At 41.8% G+C, this 23,950-nt stretch overlaps 1 protein-coding gene across 1 annotated transcript in view; it reads left to right on the forward strand.

Annotated features, from left to right (window-relative positions):
- Positions 1 to 23,950, forward strand: part of NADSYN1 (NAD synthetase 1) — a 217,194-nt gene that overhangs the window by 103,144 nt on the left and 90,100 nt on the right. Inside the window, exons 11-12 of the mRNA XM_086959527.1 lie at positions 7,488 to 7,612; positions 19,953 to 20,001. Coding sequence (XP_086815653.1) covers positions 7,488 to 7,612; positions 19,953 to 20,001 — 174 coding nt within the window. The remainder of the gene's footprint in view (positions 1 to 7,487; positions 7,613 to 19,952; positions 20,002 to 23,950) is intronic.

Here is a 23,950-nt window from a genome sequence, read left to right on the forward strand (position 1 = left end):
AATCCTGCTGTATGGGACATACAGGAGGGTTTCATGGCCCCAGGGTCCTTCAGCATCCAAGATGACTTCATCCCCCAACCAGTAGTGCACCCGTAGATGCGTTTGCAGAGTGGTGAAGAAAGGGGCTGTGGCCTCTGAAAACTTCTCAGCACTCCTGCTGTGTGAGACTTACTGGTGGTAACAGGATGGGCAGTTGACCCCCAAGGAGTCTCAGAATTTACTTTGAATTTATTTGCATAAGTTAATTAAAACCATTGCATTACAATAAGAGCATTAAAAAGAAAAGGACATCACAGTTCATGTAGGTTAATAGCTCTAGTACGGTGCAATAGTTATGTCATAACATTTGACTCTGGGCTTTTCCACATATTTACGGCTGGCCGTTATTCTTTATATTGTCCCCTATGAAAGTAACAACCTTCTGGCTCCTCAAATCTCCAGGACTACTTTAGTTACCATTCTACACACTGATACTCTTTATTTTATGGAGTGTTTATGCTTTGCGACTGGGTTGGAGAGTGTTCTTTCGAAGTCCTATATTTAAAATAGTCCAGTATCAGGAGTAAAGTGGACTTCATCAGTGATGCACCAGGAGGTGCGTTTGCAGAGTGATGGTGAAAGAGGCCAGGGTCTCCAGCAACTTGCCGGTCCGGCACTTAAGAAAATATGTATTACAGGAGGTGGGGGGCTTGGTCCTTGTTTCTTTTTTTGTGTTTATATTAAAGGGAGGGGGGTCAGACAGCTACCCTCCCGGGTCGATTTTGGCTCGTGGGACCCCATCTCCCCGCCCACCCTGGGCACCCACTCACCACTGATGACGACCGTGGGGGAAGCCTAAAGGCCCCTGCGGTTCATGCTGGCTCTCCGTCTGCTGTGGGAGGCGATACTGATTTTACAGAGAGGGTGCCGCTGAACATGCAGCTCCCTCTGTGAAAGCAATTCTGGTCCGATTCTAGCACGCAAGAGCATTTTAATGCTCTCACTTACTAGAAGCAGACCATTTGCTATGGCTTGGTGGGAGTGGTAAAGCTCCAGCCGAGCTTGACCAAACTTACTGGGGGTTTGCACGCCGGGACAAAGCAAGAGCCGTCCCTGGGTAGGGTAGTGGTCTCTAGGTCCGTCTGTGGCTCTGGGAGGGGTTGCGTGACCCCCGCTTTTCTTGAATTTTTTCACTGGGAGGTGGTGGTCCCCAGGGCTGCATGGATGGGGTAATCTGCTTGGACTCGCACATTAATTGAAACTAAAGCTGCTGGGGGTGGGTCTACGCTACCCTCCCTCCCTGTAGTTTTTCGGGTAAAGCCCCAGGAAGGTGTCCATTTAGCTGAGGAGGGTTTGAGAGGCCCCCATTTAAAAAGTAAATAAGCCCTGGGGAGGTGGTCATACCCGGGGCAGCTATTCATTTATTAAGAAGACTTGGGTAGGTGGTGATCCCTGGGGCAATATTAAGCCCCAGGAGTGGAGGGCCGGGCCTCCACCCTCCCTTATTAAAAGAAATGCCCCCGGGATCTGGCTCACCCGGGGGCCAATAGTTAACGAAGTGCTGGAGCCCGCTCTTCTTGTTTCTTTATAATTATCGGCAGGATCTGCAGATCCCACTGAGAATTAAAAATGTTTTTTTGACCCTTAGGGGGTGCGTGTGGGACCCCTCAAGAAGCCTTGGGAGTCAGAGTATTTTTTTAATCTCCCCTTTTTCTTTTAAAAAATGTTTTTTCTTGTCACTCGGCTCAAGCTGATTTGAAGTATTGGCACCCAATCAGATCTCAGCACAAGATCAGGTAGGGGTCGCTGATCCTCCATGTCCCTATATATAAACATTTGGAATTTCTAAAATTTGAAAATCTACTGAACTGTATACACCAAATTACAATAAGGTCGCTTTCTGGACCAACCACATCCATTCTGCCAAATGTGGTTTAATTTTGTCCACCAGTTCGAGCTGAAGCCATGTCTAAAGTTTTCTATGGGGAAATGTGTCTTGGAAACACTCCTCCTTTTTCTTGGTCCCCGCTTGACTGATCACTCAAACTTTCAAGGCAGCAGCTGAAGTGAGTAGAAAACTAGTTTTGAAAAATTTGCAAGGATTCAGCCAAAGACGCCAAAGTTATTGGCAAATGAAAAAAGGAAGGTAGGAAGGAAGGAGGTTAGGAAGGAAGGAATGAATAAATAGGACTCGCACTACAGGATCACGTTGATCAATTATTTATAAAAATATATAGTTTGTATATATTTTCGTAATCCAATCACTTGTAGTTGCGTCTGCTGGCGTACTCTCAACGGCCGGTGGTGCATGAGTTGTGACGCCTGCAGGTATCACAAACATCCTGGCTCTATAGAGAAGAGATCAGTACTCTAGTCACTACTTTCCAAGTTTAATTCTGGTTGCAAAAAAAGTACATCAACTTGTTCCAGCTACATGTGTCATACTCGGTCACGATGCCGGCGCTATTATAATTCATATGCACAGACATAAGTAAGAAACTAACAGAATAAATGCTAAATGGTTGCTGGTTACCTGTTGGAATCAAAAAGTTGTATATAGACAATGCGATACATAACAAATAAGTGATATGCTAATCGGAGGATAAGAAGATGTCAAACATAGTTTCTAGATTCAAAGTTGGTAAGAAATTACTGCATGTAAACTTAAGATTCCGTTCATTGGGTATATAAAACTACTGCATGATAAATTAAACCTAGTTATCAATTTATCATGTGTACAGTACTTTTACAAAATGAATCAGATTGCATATTGATTTCTTCATATCCTTTTTTCATAATTTCAATTATTCATCTGTTCATAATGTGTACACTAGAACATAAAACAAGATAAATCAAACATTACCAAATTCAGCAATAATCAATTCTGTCGCAATACCAAATCAGTATTAATTCACCAATGTCTCATTCTATAAGTGGTTAGTCATATCCCTGGTTGGCTATTCCTGTGTATGAAATAGAGCATCCTTTCCAACCTCTTACATTCAGCCACAGTGGGCTTCGAATCCAAGAATTGTTCACCAGTCCCATGCAAGAATAGCATCTAAAAACATTTATAAATAAAAAGACATATGATACCACAATGAACTTCCTACTCTCAAAACTGTTCATCAGCATTCCCTCTTTTATAACTAATTATTAAAGCCATTTATTTACAACCCCATAATGGCACCATGCAACTCTCCAGGCAACACTCTAATTTAACCTAAATAAGTATGTAGTTCTTCATTTATTTTGAAGCCATGGGGTTCATTACTGTCCATTTCTTGAATAAAATGTGTCTCCAATCTCTTGAGCTCATGCTGTCTCCTCTCCTCATTTCTGGTGCACAAAAGCATTTTATAGCATTTAATTCCAATTTAAAAATCAGGATTTTAGCTATTCTATGGCAGCCTTACAAAAGATGTCATGAAGGTGATGGGTCCTTGTTGAAGTATAGTGGTATTGCACAGCTATCCATTGATTTGAGAGGAGGAGACAGCGTAGGTGCTGGGTTTCACTATTTGCCACCTCAATGTCATGGATTAAACCTTCTTGGAATGGTCATTAATTGAGTTGCCCAACTGGAATCTGACTGTAACGTTCGGAATGCGCTCAAATCCTAATACTAAGCATTTAACTCGCTAAGCAATAACATTAAATGCAGATGTCTTCAACTTGTACGAAATCTGAAGGAAATATTGTTTTATTAGGCATGCAGAACTAATTTGAATTTTTTGTATTTAAAAATGAGTACTTAATCTGATTAAGTGTTCCAATTAGCTATTCAACATGATCAATATGTAACCAATGATTTAAATAGATTTTTTATCACCTGTTTGTTTTTGACCTGGCTTAGTGTTTGCACCTCAGATGGCTATGCTTCAGAACACTGTCTATCACAGAAAGTGTGGGAAGATGGTAGGTAGCAGGGGGTACACTCTAGCTGGGTAATTGACTCACCTAATCTTGAGTTCAACAGATAGTCTTCTCTTCTCTTCTGAACTTCATAGAAACGAGGGGATTACCACCGTTGATTTTAATTGAAAGATTTAAATTATTTACATTGATTTATTATTGAATACATAGTTATATATTTTCTATGTATAAAGAAGGTAGACTTTCTGAAAACATTTTAGTAACTGGGGCATCTATTAATAGATGATTGTCAACAAATGTCAGTGGCCCACACCTACTCTCTCTTTGCCTTACAAATCCAAATTTCATCTGGATCGTCCACACCGCCATGCCCTCCTCTTCACCATCTCGCACCACAATCAGTCACCAAAGGTCCTACTTAAGCCTGCAAAGAGTACAACAAAATCATTAAAAACTCCCCGTCCACCAATCCCAGAAAGCATTTATGTCCCTTCCTACTCCTTAATCCAACTACTAAATCTCTAATCACCACGCTAAATTGTACCACAGACCTGCATGCATCCACTAACAATAAAAACATCATACCATAAAAAACAGCCCCTTGGTGGCCGAAGGAGATTTACCCCAACAATTTAAACAGTATGATGACATGAAAGGCACATTGGACTAATATCTGTCTGAGTAACATGTAAATTTAGCTTCAGCAAAATATTCAGATTTCGACCTGAGCAGGTAGAAATCAAGTTGGAGATGGATATATTGGTTGCTTGTGGAATCAAAGTTGCTTCTTACTCATTACATGTGTTTTTTCGCAATAGTGTATGTTGTGCAGTGACAACCAGTTGCTTGCTCACGTTTTGGTGTTTATTACTCACCTAAGGCGAGTATTGGAAAACTATCCAATTTATTTTCTTTTCTAAAGATAATAAATCGCTAGTAAGAGAATAATAATTTATACTTTCAGTTCACAATGTGTCTAACATAATGCTATTGTTTGGAAACTCTTTCTAATAGGTTGACCTATTAAGCCTTTTGAAAAACTCAGATAGGATTCACTTAGGTGTCTTTCTTTGGTAATGTAGGTGGATAGGATAGAAAGAGTCTATTGTCTGAATTTAGGGATCCTAGAGCCTTGATGAATGACACAGACCAGATCGGCTAGATACTGTGGTCAGAAACATGTTGGCTAATATCAGACAGGTCTGAGCCTTTGTTCTTTATTTACCTGCCTGATACAGTGTTTTTATACACACCTAGAATTCTCACTAATAATGGTAATAACCAAGGAACTTTTAGATAGTCTGGATCCCGCTTTGTCCAGTAACTTTATTCAAGAACTTCCTGCTATCGCCAAGTCTGCAAGGAGGTTGAATACGGACTCGACCTCCATACAGAGTTGGTGGTACCATCTTGCCAGGGTGGGGAGAGGATGCAGATGATGAAGCATGACATTATTATGTGTGTGAGGCATCCTCTTCCATAAAGGGTGGCTTTCCCACTCAGTCAAAATCCTGTTATGTAAAATTGTTCTAGTGCTGAGAACTTTCCTAAAATGTAGGAAACTCTCTCCCTTGTGACTAATTGGTTTATCTTGTGTATAGTAAGCCCACGTTCCCTGTTGTGATACATTAGTTATTTGTAGGGGGGATGTACGGGAGCATATCCTCCACCTATTTATTTTGAGTTAATAGCAATATAATTCTTACCATATTCTCATACAGCTCCACCTCTTTACTAAAGTCCCCATAAAGAAAACATTCAATTTGATAACATGCAGTAGCTCCAGCCATTCAGCTGTACATACCACGGACACCATGCCTTCTTCAGCACCAGGATTAGTACCCGGTACTTTACATTTTTTATCTGGTCACTTAAATTTAAGTGTTGTTTGTACTGGTTAATGTGGTAGGCAGGAAATATGTTCTATCTACAACGCTTTACTGTTTCATTACTAGCTGGAAGTTTTGTTTATATTTCCCAATTGTCACCATGTTCACATTTTGTTTACAACTCAGGTTTCTTCTGTATTCAATACATCAGTGGTTCTAGCATAACACTCAGTTGCTGAACTCTTAATCTCTTTGTGGCAGATCACTTCATTGATCCACCATTTAGTTTTGCCTGTGGATCAGCTTTCAGTGTGGACACATGTCCGCTTCTGATAGAATTTAGTTTGTCACACTGCACGTCAGCTATACGTTTTGTCATTGAGATGACTTGAAATTTTTTTTTTACATTTAGTTGACCAAAAATGACTTTGTACAAAATAAATTTGGTGAATAGGTAATCGTAAAGTTAGGCTAGATTGCGTTTGCTTACTGCTAGCTCATCCGGCCCACTAAAAACAGACTTTCTTGATAAGTAAGTGAGTAGACTGAAAGGTTTCGAGCGTTATCACGTTGAATGAACATGAAAAGTTCAATTTTGCACTATGAACCTATTGTAAATTCCCATGCTGTGCATTATTCTGCCATCAAAGGGTTCAGAAATTCCTTTGTGTAAGTTAGAGTTTTATTTTTGGACGTCAACCATTACCCCATATATTGCACCCACTGTAAGCCTACACTTTTTGGGATGTGCATGAAAGCTGTATTATATTTCTATTTTAGTATCCGGATTAGAACGCGTACAGAGGCAAAATAACTACTTAAAGAAATGCGTTGGAAAGGCTTGTTAAACCAACAAGAACATTTTAAGTAGTGCATTGACCGGGATAATAAGGAGGTTATGGCATAAACTAATCTCAAGAGCGGACCGGTCAATAAGGATATGTGACAAAGAAAATGTGCTCAGGGTGAACTAGATCTGGTATAACATTGTTGATTTTGATGAAGAACCCGTAGACTAGAGGCTCTGCTGAAATATCCAGTAGACCAGATGAAGTCTGGCTAACAGGATATGATTTGTCAGCAGCCTGGTGCTTCTGACAAATCAGAATGAAAGAGTGATGGGGAAAGCTTCTTCGGTCTAGAATCCTGGTACATAGACTGAAACCTCTTTCGAAATGCATTGAGTGTGAAATAGTTCATGAAAAACATTTACTGTAAAATGATTATTTGTTGAGGTGAGTTTTTTGTTTGCCATCCCAATCCCCCGCCAAAATGTTGTTTTTACACTTGCCCTCACTATAAATATAACCTGGTTTTGCCATAGCTTCAGTGCTTACCAATTTGGGTACTAGAGCATAGTCTTGGTAATTAGTGGTATTGGTTAAAGATTATATTTCAGCCTTTGGTATTAATCTAAGGCAGCTGTCCTGTCAGCTCTGTCTAGAGTGCATTGATAATTATGGTTCTAGATAAAATGGTAAAGGCATCTATGTATTTTTGGCAGATGTCCAGCGTTCAGCAAACTCTAAATCAGGACCTAAATATTTTGAAACTGCTTTTCAAACTAAAGGTTTTTCAAACAAAATATTTCAGCCTACCAACCTCATTCAGGCTAGCTGCCTTTTGGGTAACACTTTGGGTTCCCCTATAGGCCACTCCACCTCCAGTTTTACTTCCATAAGCATGTTTCAGGTGGTATAGTGCTAACGTTTATTGTCCACACTGAGTAAAGTGTTAGTCAGTTCCCATATTTGTAATTCGTATTCTGTGTGTTAATAATACATTTTTTGATCTCTTGAACAGGCAACCAAAGTAGCGCCCTACCACAGAATAAAGGCCGACTTCGCTCTGTCGTCCTCTGCTGATATATTTGCCGTCGCCAGCACTCCCATACAGTGGCATTATCACAGCCCCGAAGAAGAGATCAGGTAGGAAAACGCAACAGAGTTTAAATAAATGCGATAATTAATGATTTTATTTATGCTGGTAAAAAACCTCACTTGAAAAAGGCTTAAGCACAAAATGGCTTAAGCACACCAAAGTAAATATGGATTGTGAAGTATATTTAAATTGTATACCCGTCAATCACCCCCTGATTTTAATTGCTAGTTTAGAGCTTGCTTTGCAGTTTCAAATTATGTTGTACACTAGAAAAATTTAGTTGATGTTCTAAGACTGCTAATAAGTTGTTTTGTTTGATACTGCTTTGCCCTAAATTCTTTTAATATAGAATTCGTTTCTAAGGCCTTTGTTCTTAATATACTTTCAAATGCAGAGACATATCTATATATGTCTACGAACATTGCATTAGGGATTTGCTCTCTTGGATTATGCTTGGATGGCCATTGTATGGATGTTTTTAAACTATATAACAAATTAATAAGTAATTCTGGGTTCTTATTGTTCTGAATGCTGCGAAGTGCTGTTTTTCATTGGATATTGTCCAGCGCCCTAAACACTCTCCATTTTAGCTAATATTGGTATTAAATACTTTGTTATTAAATCGGTACCTCAGGCCTTGTTACCACATGTATGTTTAAGACATTTTATTTAATTACGCTACTGCATTTTGGGATTCTTATTACCGTTCATAAATATTAGAATACCTCTCCGAACAGACAAGATAGCAAAACACTTTCTTATTGTCACAACAATAATATGGATTTACGTATTAATGGGTTTGGAATAGAAAATAACATAGAAAACAATCCCCAAAGCCTTCCTGTGACATACCAAAACCAGACAACATGAATTAGGGATATGACCGGCAATGACACACAAAGACCTGATAGACGTGAAGCTACAGTTGCTGTCCTTGGGAATGTTCTAATTTTTTATATTTTCTAAGTGGATCCATACATATCTCTGCCAGACACTGGCAAAAGCAGAAATGCCTCTTAGCCCTACTTGCGAAACATAACATGATACATAGATCTTTTTGCATTGGAAATCCCCACCACCATTGATGGGATGAACTTGCTATTATATTGCATCATGTATAAATATTAATGAAGATCCTATTACTTACAATGTTTGTTGTTCATCTTGGGTGTCTTTAATATACGCACGCTGCCATCACAAGAAAAAGCCATGAGAACGGAAATAGATTTGTTGAAAAACTCTGGGGTTAGCAAAATCATGGGGTTTGTGACCGCTAATTTCCTTTTTCATATGTACTAAACCCATTTGTTATTCTTATAGTGTCGTGGAATTGTAAAATGAGATTAGCGACCCATACTAAATTGCAACTTGGTAGGGCAGAAAAGGGGCATTCCTATCAAATCATGAATTGGTACAGTGTGAATCCATGGTTTGCAAACACAATTCCAGTTTCAGTTCTGTTACCGACCCACCAAGGTGGGGTGGTAAATGACTTGCAAAGGGGTAGTGGTTCTTTTTTTACCCCTAGCCTTCTAAGAAACTGTCTGGCAGCTTCCAGGGGGGATATGGGGTTCCAACGGACCACTGCCCGCTCCCCCTGAATTCTTCCTAAATGGACAGTGTTTTTTTATAAAGCATCAAAAAAGGTTTTAATGTTGGAATGCAATCTCCGGGATGGTGGTCTGCTGTCCGTTGCAGGCCACCATCCTATTATTGCATTCAATCACCTAGAGTATCAAATTGTGATCTGCTTAATGAATATTACTTAGCCAGGTTGATCTGCAACATCCTGTGTCTCCATTTTTTCCAAATGGACCTCTTAGTACATAGGTTGGTTTGCAAAATGTGATTTGATTGACGAAAAGGTGGCACACATTCAATGGCGTGCTTCAAATTGTAGCTTAGTATATATATAAATTTCTTTATTCGGTTTTTGTCATTATAAAACCATAGAAGCAGCAATATGAAATTTACAGCATTAAAATAATTCACACAGAAAGATTTTTAAAGATTCCTTCGATGCCTAATAATACATTTTAAAAAGTTCAATATATGATAACAGGTGCGCTCAGAGTCTAACATCTGTAAAAGGATCATGGCCGGGCGACATTGTCTAAGACCCCATGCTTTTAGTAGTGGGAAAAGCCAGATTTTCCTATGGGGGAGATAATATTTACAGAACAGTAGCGTGTGCATACAGGTTTGTGTGGAAGTCTCATCACAGGGACATAAGGTCAATTTTGATTCCCAAGTGTTCGTTTGCGGGAAAGCGACTAGTCTGTGAAACAGATTGAGTCATAGTCTGGTTAAAAGCATCCTTTCATATGAGTTAATTTCCAGTGCAAGATAAGGCTGGATTTGTGGCGATAACTGTACCATATTTGCGTGTTGTACAGATTGTTTGTTCGAGAGCAGGGTAATTCTGAGTGACTCTAGGTGGCTCATTGCTTTCTGTTTCAGCTCCTTCTTGCTTATTTCAGTCAGAGATAGTGGAATAAAATAATATCTTTCTAAACCCATGTCCGTGAAGAATCGTTTTACGTAGGTAAGCCAGGCTATTCTATGGGCGTTATCCAGGGCCATTGAATCCTCTAAAATGGCCTTGGTCAGCATGTTCTTGTCAGATAACCATATGCGCCTCCAGAGTAGCAGTGGCTGGACTTTAATTAGGTCCTCTATATAGGGGATTCCCAGTTCCATATGACATGCATATGTAGATAAGCACTTGGGGGCAGATAAGAGGAATCTAATAAATGAGTTCTCAGCTGTTTGAAGGGATGCAGCGTCAACATGTCCCCAAACGCCAGCCCCGTATAGGGCAGTGGCTAGGCATTTTGCAGAGTAGATTTGTAGCATCTCCACTGGTGATCTCCTTCCCAGCCTTTGTGAGAAACTAATCAAGGCAGTATTGGCTCTCCTAAAAAGGTGTCTCCTCGACTCGATAGCTGCTTTCCAATTTAGTTTCTCGTCAATCATTATGCCCAGATAGGGATACTGTGGGGTTCTCTCAAGGTTTTGGTTATTAAGAGTGATGTTCTTTATTCGTTTTCTCCCTCCACCAGCCACCATTACGAACGTTTTTTTCACGTTTATATGCAGGTCTAGTGTACCCATGAAATCAGCGTATTTATTTAGGGACTTCTGAAGTTCTATAGGGGTGCGAGCCAAAATTACTGCATCATCCGCGTAGAGCAATGCCGGGATCATGCGTGGTTTTAGTCTTGGGAGATCCTGCCCCCCTTTCAGCATCTTCTCCTCCAGCCCGTTTGTGTACAGGGAGAAGAGGAAGGGGGCAAGGACGCACCCCTGCCTGACTCCTCGCTCTGCCTTGAATGACGGGGTAAGCTCGCCCTTTGTCCCGTAGCGCACTCTCGCAGAAGCGTCCGTATATAATTCCCTTAAGAAGTCCAGTAGTGGGGGATCCACCCCTATCTTTCGCAGAAGAGTCCATACCTTTGAATGAGATACGCAGTCGAAAGCAGAGGACAAGTCTACGTACACCATGTACATTGTCCCCTGCTTTGCGTGGATGTACTTGGATACAATTAGGCTTAGGTTGAGGGCCTGTTCTACGGTTCCAAACCTTTCTCTGAAACCGAATTGAAGGTCCGATAAAATCTTTCTGTCGTCAGCCCATTGTTGGAGTTGTTCCAGAATTACTCTACCAACTACTTTTCCAACGGAATCTAGTAAGGAAATCGGTCGGTAACATTTGACATCTTGGCGGTCCCCTTTTTTGAAAATAGGGACCATAATGGAGTTGGACCAAGACTCCATTAAGCCCAATCTCGCTGTTGCAGTACATACTCTAGTGAGTATAGGGGCACAAAGATCTGGGTGTTGTTTAAAAAGATCAACAGGGACCACGTCTGGTCCTGGGGCTTTGCCCCCTTTGCTTAGATTCAATGCTTGCAGTACCTCAAGAATATCAAACTGGATGTTTATTGGAAAGTAGACAGGAGGATGAGAGTGAGTTGTTTCTTCATTTGGTGATGTTAGTTTGAATATATGGGAGAAATGATTCACCCATATTTCCTCTTCTATCGCTACGTCGATTTGGGGTCTGCTAGAATCAGAGAGAAAAGGCGTTTTTACAATCCGCCAAAAAGACTCACTTTTCTTTGTGAGTGAGCTTTTGTGTAGGTCGTTCCACAAGGACTGTTTCAGCTCCTGTTTTCTTTGTTTCCTGGCCTTTTTGTACTGGAGTCTTAGATGTTTAATCAATTGTATGTCTCTTTTTGGTTGCCTGAGAGCCTCTTTTAGCTTGGTTAATGCGGCGGTACATTCATGATTAAACCAGCCTGGAGTTGTTAAGTTGTTTGATTTAATTTCCCTGGTCAGCATTTGTTTGAATTTGTCCAAAATAATCTTGAAGTTTTCAAGGATGGTGTTATCGTCGGACTCCAAATCTAGGCATTTTATTATGTTAGGATATAGCGTCTTTATTATGTTACTGCTTAGTTGGATTGGGTCTATCTTACCCCATTTCACCGTAAAACCATTTGGTCTGCCCACTTCTAGCCGATTTTGCGAAAGGGTGTGTGCGATTATGGTTGTCTGTGTTGGGTGATCTAGGAGGACCAAATCCACTCTAAGCGCTGAGTGGTCGCTCAAATCATTTGCCAATAAGGTAAAGTCCGTGGTTAGCTGTCTCAGCCCATCCGTTGCAAGGACATAATAGACAGTGGTCTCATGACCCCTCCCTAGGTATGTGGGGTAGAAAGTATTATCATCCGGATTTTGCTTGTTTACTATTGACAGTTCCAGGTCTGTAAGAAGATTGTTCATCGCTTCCCCTTTTCCATCATGGGTGAAATGAGCAAGGGGATTGTCTTGCTCGTCCACTATCCCACAGTTATGGTTGTTCAAACATGGGCAGGGATGAATATTGAAGTCTCCTCCCCATAGTAAATGGACGGTAGCCTTTTTACTGTATAGTTTGGTAACCCTAGCGATTTTTTCCTGGATTGTCTGAAGAATTTTAATAAAATTATCCTCTTCTAAGTTATTGTAGAAGTTTACTAGGATGACAATAGTGTCTTTGCCAACTGAAATAGAAATTAGTTGTAAGTTCGGCATATTTTCGTTTTTGAGCAGTTTCAAGCTAGGGATTGTGTTCGCTATATAGGTGATCAAACCCCCCTTGGGCCTACCCACGGTGCTGGGAAGGGCTGGGGAAAAAAGAGTTTTGTAACCTGCGACGTGTAACTCTTTTGTTGCCCATGTTTCCTGAAGGCATATTATTTTGCCATCCTCAAAAAATTGGGCTGCTGAGCCATCATCTATTTTAGGGCGAAGTCCCGCTATGTTCCAGAAAATGACAGACAGTGATCGTAACCTGTTATCTTGTCCTGTGGTCATTTTCCTTTCCGGGACCTGAGATAAAATGATTGGTTCATCATTGATGGAATCTGGTGATGGTCAATCGACCATCTCCAGGCTGCTGTATCGGTTCATAGTTGGAATACCCAGACAGTTTTCCCAGTATGGAGTTTCTTCATATCTGGGTCTAAAGTGCCGCTGTGGTGGGGCACCCCATTGTTCCCAATCTCTTCTTCTGTTACGGGGTCCCATTACCTGCCATGGGCCGTCCTGTTGATAGTAATTTGGGTCGACCGACCACCAGGAGGGGTCTTGACCATTCTGCTGTGGGGGGATTTTGGGTCTGGCGTTAGTAAAATCCCAGGGCTGTGGAACTGCTTTACGCCACAAGTTATCTTGTTCATTGAGATGACTATTATAGTGCTTTTTGGGATAAAAAAAGGAAAGACTCTTTGTGTCTATTCCCCCACTTGGATTATGTTGTTCCCAAGAGCATATGTAGTCAACGATTTTGGGGTCCTCGAAAGTGATTACAATGCAATCACCCTGTATTACTTGTTATGTATGTCCCACCCAAGGGGTCCTACTGACTGTTGCTATCCTGCTTTTCCAGTTAGGGGGAGAAGGGCGATTTGTGTTTAGCCAATATTGGACCTTATTCTTTAAGGACCAGTTAGGCTCTGTTGTCTCCCCTACTAATTCTGGTACACCCGTCATAACGACCACGAATGGCGATGCTTCAGGTGGTAGATGCATATAAGATCTGCCCTCAAAAGCTCCTCTCGTAGTACCTTTATTTACCGTGGGGTTTGATTTGTTCTGGGGAATATTTGTAACAGTTGGTGTTTTAGGGGCTGGGGTGGTGACTTTTGTTGTTTTTATGTCCGAGGGTTTTGGTAATATGTTGGGGTTTGGAGGTGGTATAGTTTTTGCCGGAAGTGGTTTGCCCACTGCGGGATCTTTTGAGGGTGGTTGTAGTTGTTGTTACAGGACAAGTTTGCGTAACTTTTTTACTTTGTAGGGAAGAAGCAGGTTGATTATTTGTTCCTTTTTTTTGGGATTCTCTAGTTAAGTTAGATTGCAGAGATTTGGTAATTATTAGCAATTGGGTTTCAATATTTATTAGTCTCATTTAAAGCGGTTGAAGTAAAGACTTTAGTGCTGAGGTAATTATGTTTACCATGTCAGGAGGACCTGATTCAATGCTATGGGGAATAATGACGGGTGAACCTATAACGGTAGTATTTATATTGTTATTAAGTGAGGAATGATGTACTAGAACCTGATGATTAGTAGGGTCTACTGCTCTTGGTGGTGAGCAAGTCAGGTTTGGGGGCGTAGTTAAGTCAGTTGTCTCGGCTGTTTCGATTCCGTTAACTATATCTGCTTTACCCTTATCCTTCCTTTTCTTAACAGCCCCCTCCCTCCTCCCTCTTGCTTGTCTGACTTCTTCTGGCGTTTGCTCGCGTAGGAGTTCAGGTGTTTTTTCTAAATCTGATTTGGTGAGTGAGAGGGAGAGTTGAGAGGCTGAAAGATCTACGTTATTCGGGAGACTACGCCTCTTGTTGCCTTGTTGTGAATCGGCTAGGGCGTTTTCTACCTCTGGAGTTCTTGCTATGGCCAGTGGTCCCATGGAGGATCGCCTCGCAATTGCGAGCTCTGTCGATACTCTTCCCTCTATCAGACTAATACTTTGATCGATAAAAGTATTAGCCTTGGTCAGAAAATCGTCCATTGGACCTAGAAGCTGTTCTCCAATCCCTCCCTTTTTTAATTTCTTCTGTTTGTTACTTCTGGTATTCATTTTCATAAAGATGGATTAGGAGAAATTTGTTACGTTGATATACAGAAGAATGATATGGAAATAGGTGAATGATGGGGCTTAGAGGGGGAGCCCGGCCCGGTCTCCTCACGGTCTCGAACGGCCTCAAACGGCCCGCTCTTTGCCCGGTCTTCGCCCCGGTTGCGTCCCGCACGCGTCCCGCTGTGCGCGTCGCTGATCTTACTAGTATTCTCTTTGGCGGAGAGGGGGCGTGGCACTGGGAGGGGGCGCGGCTCACACGGGAAGAGGACCAGCTGTTGTTGGGGAATGCTGGTCCTCGCAGTCCCGGAGCGGCGCCTCTCACCTCCGCTGCGGCCAAACAGGTGATCCTCTCCACACGGTGACGCGGCAAACAGGCTTGAAACAAAGTTCTGGGCTACTCCTGTAGCGAAGGGTAAGGCTTCAGAGTCAGAACACTCTCAGGACGTAGCTTAGTACATCCTGCCCTATGATCCATTCCTGCCTATGATACCAGACTGAGGGCTGACATCATTAACAGTCCTAAGTCTCTGGAGCAGTATGTTGGTCTTATAGTGTCTTCTTTTTGTTTTTGGACTTCTATATTGACCGTAGTGTTTTTCTTTTGATAAATAAGAGAGAAATGTGTCTAAAAAGCCTATTTAATAATTTTTTAAATATGTTTTGAATTCTTACGTTTTGCAAAATTTCTACCTCGTGGCACATGTAAAAATGTTTTTGCATAGAGATATATTTTTGCATAAAAGTATGTTTAGTATAGAACTATTCTTCGTTATACAAAAGTGTTTTGATCCAGCAAACAAGTGCTGAATGCCGATTCGAAACCTATTGTCATCTAGGAGCACGGTTATCTTCATAATTCCTATGCCTGTCCCTAAAATGACGCCCGTAATCAGACCTCACCTCATTTCAATAAGTGATATCGCAGTCTGTTAGGGTGTAATCTTGATTTTGGGACAACCACTTCTCCTTTACAACAAAGTTGGGGGACTCTTCTCTACTCCACCTCTTTCCAGTGTCCAGCCTGCAGACTGCTGCTGCCCTCCACAAACCTCATACAACTCCGTTTCCTTTGTCATCTCCTACTTTGGTCGGTCGCGCATGTTTTCAGTCTGAGGGTTGGCTCCCGTGCCAGAGGCAAGAAGCTGGGCAACATTTCACCGACTCGCCGATGAGCGCACCAATCTCCGTTCCCACTGCAGTTATTCACCACTGACCAATGAGCCACGAACGTCTCTGTGATATCGCTAGACCCTTCTACTCTGCATCACTCACTCGCATTTGTCGCATTCCAGGACAACTCTTTGAGACAGAGGATAGAATTCTTCTCGCTACCAACTGGAATCACTCTCACCAGAATGGCAGCACCATGCCGGAAAGCTGCAGGATGCAACACTTATAATATTTTCTTACCCTCACAACCTAACTAAGTCTGCCTCAAAAACCTCCAAACACAATCTCTTGAGAAGACACCCTGAGACACTGATTTCCGACCCTGACTTCAACCAGGATAAGGGCACCATTGTCAATGACCTTAAATTTTACACCAGGAAAACTGCACTATGGCGAACAACCATATTAAACTTACTGAACGTTACTGAAACCAGAAACATTCCGTATGGCACCAAAATGATGACCGCTCCATCGCAATACCTAAGAGCCGACCTCAACTTCAAAACCTACAAACACTGCACTATTCTGAACACTCACTCGCTACACTCAAACATAGTCATCATGCAGCACCCTGCTAAGCCTCACACTCAACCACTGTCACTGGCCTATGGACAATATCGCCCTCGCAATCAACTTAACTATCTATCAGAAGAGGAAACCCTAGCTCTTCTTCAATCCTACGTGGAAATTCCTGCCGCCCTGAATCCTCCTACTAAGGAAGGCGAACACAAGATTGATATTATCTCAATCAACACAAACAGATTTACCAGCTACATCAACAGAGCAGCAACCTAATACGAATACTCTAATCCACCCCTACCCACGGCTTAACTCTGGGGCTCTCTGCATCTCCGCTCTCGAGTCTCCTTCTTAACTGCAGATCAGCAGTGAAGCATGCCTCCGACATTGCCAAGCACATTTTGAGTCAAGAAATTGACGTGGCAATCCTCACGGATCCTGGCCCAATGAAGCTTCCTCACCCTGCATGGACCTTCAGATACCTTCAAACTACAACATTATTAGACTTGACAGACAAATTAAAAAAGTGAGAGATATCGCTTGCATCCATCGCGACGACCTCTCCAGTACCCAGTTCAGCTCCGACCCTCTGAACTCCTGCGAATTCCTCGTACTCTCCATAAGTGAAAACTCAGATCACTCATGCAAACTACCCACCTTCTACCACCCACCAGGTAAAAAATACTCATTCATTGACCAATTCATGGAAATCATTGTAGCAAATGCCTTCCCTCACTCCAATGATATATTCCTAGGAGACTGCAACCTTCACTGGAATGCCCACAATGACGCTCAGACTTCCTGGATGGCCAATAACTTACTCAAGCCTGCACTCTACCCACACACTCGAAAGGAGCCACGCTGGGCTGGATCATCTCAAAGGACACGGCGGTCAGGCTAATTTCAGTTGCGCCCTGTGACTGGTCTGACCACCATGCTATCTCCTTCCAAATACTGGCTGCAAACTAAGAAAAGATCAGTACAACCAGTGAAACCGAAAGTATGGATCCGGAACACTAAAAAATTAGATGCCGAGAAGCTGGTAGCACGATCCAAGACAGAACTCTCCCCTGCCTCCAATCTTTGAACGGTCAGTGAACTTACTGACCACTCCAACTCAACAATGTTGGATATAATTGACTTACAAGCCTGTTGAAACTAAAAAAGAGTCCAGACCAAAGTCAAAAATCATGGTTCAACGGGGCCCTAAACGCCGAAAGGAGACATCATCGGCTAATAGAAAGGAATTGGAAACAACACCCCTCCTCCTCCCAACTAAAGCTTCTTAGAAAGACCAAAAATACATACAATAAGAGCATTCGTATTTAAAAAAAAAAAATTCTCAGAGTAGAACTTGAAAATGCTAAGAATAGACCCCGCAAGCTCTTTCAACTGGTAAAACAACAATCGAACAAACTGGCTAAAACTTCTAAAGAAATAACAGAACTCTTAATTAGCTCTGAGTTTTCCTCATTCTTCGCAACTAAAATCAACTCCCTGGGCAACGAACTGTTTTCCACTGCCATCGTCCGCCTGCAGTAACACTCACAACTGGCGCTACACACTCCCCACAGACGTTACCCAAAAACCAAGCCCACTGGATCATCCTCAATCTTTATGACGAGCATAGCACATCAAAAATCCTCTCAACCATTAAACCGAACAACCACTTCAATGAACCTCTCCCATCCAACTGCTTATCTGCAGCTAACCATGTCATCATACACATCTGGACTGCAATAATCAATGCTTCCCTAATACCAGACTCATTAAAAACTTGTCAAGTCACGCTAAACCCGGCTAACCAGACAATTTCATAGCAATATCCAACATTCCTCTACTCGTAAAACTTCTTGAGAAATGCATGCAGCAACAACTTAGCCTTCACATCACCTCCTTCACCTTGCTAGATGAATGCCAGTCTGGTTTCAGACCTTTCCACAGCACGGAAACCACTATTCTCCACATAGTAGATGCTGTCCTTCAAGCCCTAGACCAAGGCAAAACTTGTCTCCTATTTCTGTTGGGTCTTTCATCGGCGTTCGTCACAGTCAACCATGAAAAACTTCTAGAACGTCTGGAATCCAGGATGGGTTTAGGGGAACCGTTCTTAAGTGGCTTAAATCCTTCTTACAGAACCGCTCCCTTAGATTCTTAGTTAATCATATTCTATCCTCCCCTTCCCCGATTATGATTGGTGTCCCCCAAGGGTCAACTCTCTCCTCAACTCTCTTTAACCTCTATCTCGAACCATTAGCTGAAAATATTTGTATCGCCAACATCTCCTTTTATATGTATGCAGACGACACTCAGATCTACATCCAAATCTCTTCTCTTGAGGAGGTAAACAAATGATGTTGCTCTGAAACAGACGATTCACTGGCTTGCCAACAACCAGCTAAAACTTAATGCGCAAAAAAATGAATTCTTGTTAATCTCCCCCCCATGAAGCTCCCCAGACATACTTGAACGGATCAACTTCATCACCGCGCTGAACTGCACCCCGACCTTAGTGGACTCAGCCAAATCACTAGGAATGTCCCTGGACAAAAACCTAAACATGCGAGCCCACATAAACACTCTGGCCAATAATGCCAGGTTTCACCTCAGCTGTCTGAGAAATCTCAAACTGTTCCTAGACCATTCAGACCTAAAAATGGCAGTCCAGGCAGTAGTTATCTCTAGGTTCGAATACGGATGCTCAACTTTATCGGGCCTACCAAAGATTTCAACAGCTCCCCTAAAAGCCTGTCACAACGCAGCTACAAGACTCCTAACTGGCTCAAGAAAATTCGATCACATTACGCCGCACCTAAAAGCACTCAATTGGATGCCGTACAAAGCCAGAATTCAACTCAAACTGGTCTGTATCACTCCTAAAGCTGTACACTCCAACTCTCCTGCGTACCTTGTGCAGAAAATCGTGATCTCCGGAGGTGGCAGGCACTCTCTGTGTGCCAGAGATTTTGTTAGGAAACCACCCCTCTTCCGGAAGAAGAAAACCTACAACCGAGCCTTCTCTGGATCTGCCCACAGAATCTGGAACTCACTGCCACCTTACATCAGAAGAAAACCTGCCCTATCATGTGTCAAAAAAGAAAAAGAAGTGAAGACCTTCCTAATGGGCAAATTCCTACCCTAATCCCTCTCAAAGTTTCTGTAGTTTCAGCAGTTAAACAACTTGCTCTATCTCGTACTGGAACTCTGCCGGGATTGTCGACTCTACTCTCATGTCTGCATGTCCCTTTTTGTATCTCTCTTGTTTTGCTAATTCTAGTTATTATGTACTATTGCTGTAAAGCGCACTGATACCCTCACAGGTCATGTTGCTATACAAAACAATACATAAATAAAGTGGAGATGGGCCTATGCTTTTAATGAAGATGTGTAGAATGGAGAACTCTATTAAAATGTAGGGAACATTTTCTTTTTTGTTTATGCACAAATACTTCGCATTGTATAGCCCTGTTTCTTGTGCCGTCAGCAAGCCTAAATAAGATAACATTTCCTGCGTGCCGCAAGCTTGTCTTTCTATAACTTCTATCCACATTAATTGTACTCTTTCTTTTCAGTCTTGGACCAGCCTGCTGGCTTTGGGACTACTTGCGGCGTAGTAAACAGGTGGGCGTTTTCAGATATCATTAGGTTGATGCCCTTTTGTAATGGCAGAGTGCGGATTGAATAATTCTGTGACAAAGTGCAGCCTTAGCTTAAGTGCAATTTGCTCCTTAAAAGCAAACTCAACCTGTTCTAACAATGGAAGTTTTAGAAGCATGACATGCTGCCATTTCGATAAAATGCAGGACAGATAGATTCAAAGAAGATGCAATTAAAGTGCCAATAGATCAATAAAATGCAGTTAAGAAAAAGAAAGTGCGGTTTATGGCTGCCACATTCACTATAAAACCATTTCAATAATCAACAATCAGTGACGACTTTTGCCTTATTTGGGTATCCTTAGTATATGCGTGTCACGTGGCTGCTTTAAGGATGTAAAGCTTGAAGATGCCCAATAACAGGAAGCTTTAGTGGTCCATACAGAGGAAACCCTGCACAACCATATCTCAAATCCATCAGAAAGGGGACAGGCGCAGCTTGTTGCAGGCCCCATCAGTGTCACAATTGCACCAGCGGCTGCAGAAGCAGGGACGGCTGAAAACAAATCCACCAGCCATATGAAAGTGACTATTAAAACCTGGCTTTTCGTCAGTTTCCATGGTTTATGTATAAACCTCCTTTCCAAAAGGCTTCTCGTTCTACAGTATTACACTCCGATTCCTCCTGCTTACTCAGCTCTACAGAAAAGCGCCAACCCCAAATAAACCCTCCCCTGCTGCCTAGGGCGCAGCGCCTGGTCCTATCGAGCTTGTTTATGCAAGAGGGTGCAGATAAGAGTGCGTGTGCACAGTAGTTTCCAGCACAGGGCATGTTCGAGCCGGACAATAGTCATTAGCACAAGGCAGCCTCGGCGTTGGAGTGCTGCAGGGGGTCTAAAGGGAAGCCAGCCCTCTATTCTTGGCACGGAGCAGCTGCTCTCCAAAACAAATCAGGTTATCGTTTCCAGGTAAACTGGAGTAAACACCAAGTCACGCTTTGCCGATTATCCACTGCTCTGCAGGTTTGACACAAGTTACGGGCAACGTTAGTAAACCCATCAGCGTCCCAAACAAGGCGCGCATTCATATTCTACAGATGTAACTTCTGAGTCACGTTTTCACGAGCGTAAGTGTTTAAAGCACGCAATTTCTTAAAAAGATAAAAGATAACTAGATTTGCTCAACACTTTAAATGGCTTCTCGTTGTACAAAAGTAGGCATCTGAGCGGTTTAAAAACAGTTCGCACAAGAGCAGCTCCTTCGTGGAGTGACGAGACACAGCATCTTTCTATTTTAAAGTAGGTGGATAGTCCCTCGGTGTCACCAATGCGGCCTCGACCTAAATAAACGCCCAGAATGGCATGACGAAAAAGGGGCGGGACTTAAAAAAAGACACAGAAACGCCCACGAATCGCATCAAGCCGGGGAAAAGAGTAATTGATACACATCTCTTCCAATGGCTAGCCTCCATTTACGAAGCTAGCAATGGAAGAGAGAGGTGGGTTAAAGTAGCGCACGGTTGTCTTCTTCTGTAATTGGACGTCCTCATTTACCCATTTGGTAAAATGCTTGCATTCATGGGGTTTTCTGGACTCTGAGGAAGCTACTCCATGGTGGAAAATACTGGCCTGAGGTTTAAAACTCGTAAATCCAACTAGTCTGTCCTATATTTTACTCTTGTAAATGTGGACATTTACTTGTTGAATGCAATAAGAAAATTCCAAAACCAGTCAATTACTCGAAGGAATTACTCAAAATTACTAATTGAATCCCTCTCAATTACTGCACAGTCGGCAAGTGTCATGACAGGAGAGATGCAAGGAGATGTCCAAATTGTTTGTAAAACAAAATCATAGTGAATGCAATTTATGTTGATAACCCTGATTAATCCCACTCGTGTACTCTTCTAGGGACTCAGGTAATGATACCTATATGTGTATTTGTAGCATGGTATGAGTAGCACCCACCAATGACACTCCATCCCAAATCCCACACTCACTATCACTTTGCCTATCACGTACCGTCTAAAAATAGTTGTCCATATTTAGGGCTCATTGCAGAAATATTTTCTATGTCCATCATTGTGAAGGTTTGGGCTTTTGTTAAAAGTATGGCACAGTGGCACTCCTGGTGAAAATGGAAGATGACATCATGGTCCTAGTTTGACAGTGGGGGTCCATCTATATAGCTGTTGATTGAACTTCCCACTGAGTGTAACTCATTGAACCATGGTTATTTACTAACCCCAATAGTCAAGTAATCCTTAAAAAGTTGTCCATCTTTTTTCAAGGTATGCCACAATGGTTGTGAATGACCACAACTAGCTACACCATGCAATGGTTCAATATGCTCTCTGCAAAATTATTTGCCTCAAGGCTTTATTGAAATAAAATAAGTAAACTGTGCAGCAGATTGGTGTGCAGTAGTCACCAATGTGACAATTAGAGCTCAACCTGCAGGGTTCCCATCGGAAACTCATCAGCGCTATCATCAGATTGCTGTCCTCTGGGAATGAACTACACATTTGAGATTCTAACATGAAAAATCTTGTGGCCCCCTGTAGAATGAAGTGTGAACATTAGACTCTTAAGCAACATTTGACCTTCGAATTGAAGTGTTTTTGTAAGAAGATAAAAGATTCTCTAATATTTTTCCAGGGGCTGTCCCATAATAGCATTTAAAAATAAAAACTAGACCGGTCAGCTAAAGACGATCAATTTGGACACCTGAAGCCATTGAACGGAAACCAAGACTATGCTAACATTGTCCACTTTTCTCTTTTTCCAAGACCTTTCTTGCTGCTATGTTGTGTACTAATCGAATTTGTTCAGTTTGAAAACTGGGGAACTTTCTCATGACAATTGCGTTTTAAGGTACCATTTAATCAATGATGTTTCTGAGATATCATCTACACAGGGAAATATTTTCCTTGTTTCATGCAGAAAAAATGCTGAGCGAGTTACTGACACTGTGTGGGATTAGCTTAAAAATTCATATTGGAGTCTCCAATAAGGCCCAGTGTTTGTGTATTTCTGATAAACTCTACTCAGACGTTAAAAGTCTCAGGTGAATAGGAAGATTGCGTGAAGCTCACAGTTTGTGAGTTATCCCAAGGGTAGGTCTTCTGTTTTGCATTTAGTTAGAATCAATCAACTCTGGCAAAATTGCCATATTGGCCATTAATCCACAGATAGATTTGTGTAATTGTGTGATATCTGATATTGATGATAGACAGAGACCAGATATGAATGTGAAATAGCAGCGGACACAGTGGTGGCCCTTGACAGTTAAAAAAAAAAATACTCGATTCAAAAGTGTATTAGTAGAGATGCCCTGGGTAACATAGAAGAGTTTATTTCTTGCTTTGTCACCTCCAGACATCGTCAATCATTAGATGCTTGTAACGAAAGCAGTTTTTCCTGAGAGATGGTTAGAGATTTTCTGTGATGGGACCTAAATACTGGGACAGCTTCCCATGTGAACTATGACGCACCCACGAAGTCTTTAGCAAAACCTTGAAGCACTATCAGTTCTCCAAAGAGTAATGATTCAATTTAGTCCGGTGAAGATAATTATTGTGTGATTATTAAATCCTAGAGGCAATCAACTTTAAAAAGTTTGATCTATGCAAATGTACACTCGCTTCTTCTGCATATAATGTTGTGGTGGGTGTACTCTACTGAAAGACCTCCTAGATTTTCTTGTATAAATCTAGATAATGTAATTTGTTTAACTCATAAGGTCTTCCTGGAGTCTTGGATACCACTGTGGGAGGAATGAGGGTCTACATTGATATACTCCTACCCTTATCATCATAAACTAGGAAGCTTACCAAAGACGCCCCAGGGCTCCTTCTGAGCCACAGATATTCTGTTATTTACCCAGACAATCCCAGAATTGAAAGGAAAATCCTAGGAAACTTGGCAGTTATATAGATATGGGTACCAAACCACCAAAAAACTACTCATTGGACT

This window comes from Lissotriton vulgaris, chromosome 2_2 (genome assembly GCF_964263255.1).
Source record: "Lissotriton vulgaris chromosome 2_2, aLisVul1.2, whole genome shotgun sequence".
In the NCBI taxonomy this organism is placed as follows: domain Eukaryota; kingdom Metazoa; phylum Chordata; class Amphibia; order Caudata; family Salamandridae; genus Lissotriton; species Lissotriton vulgaris.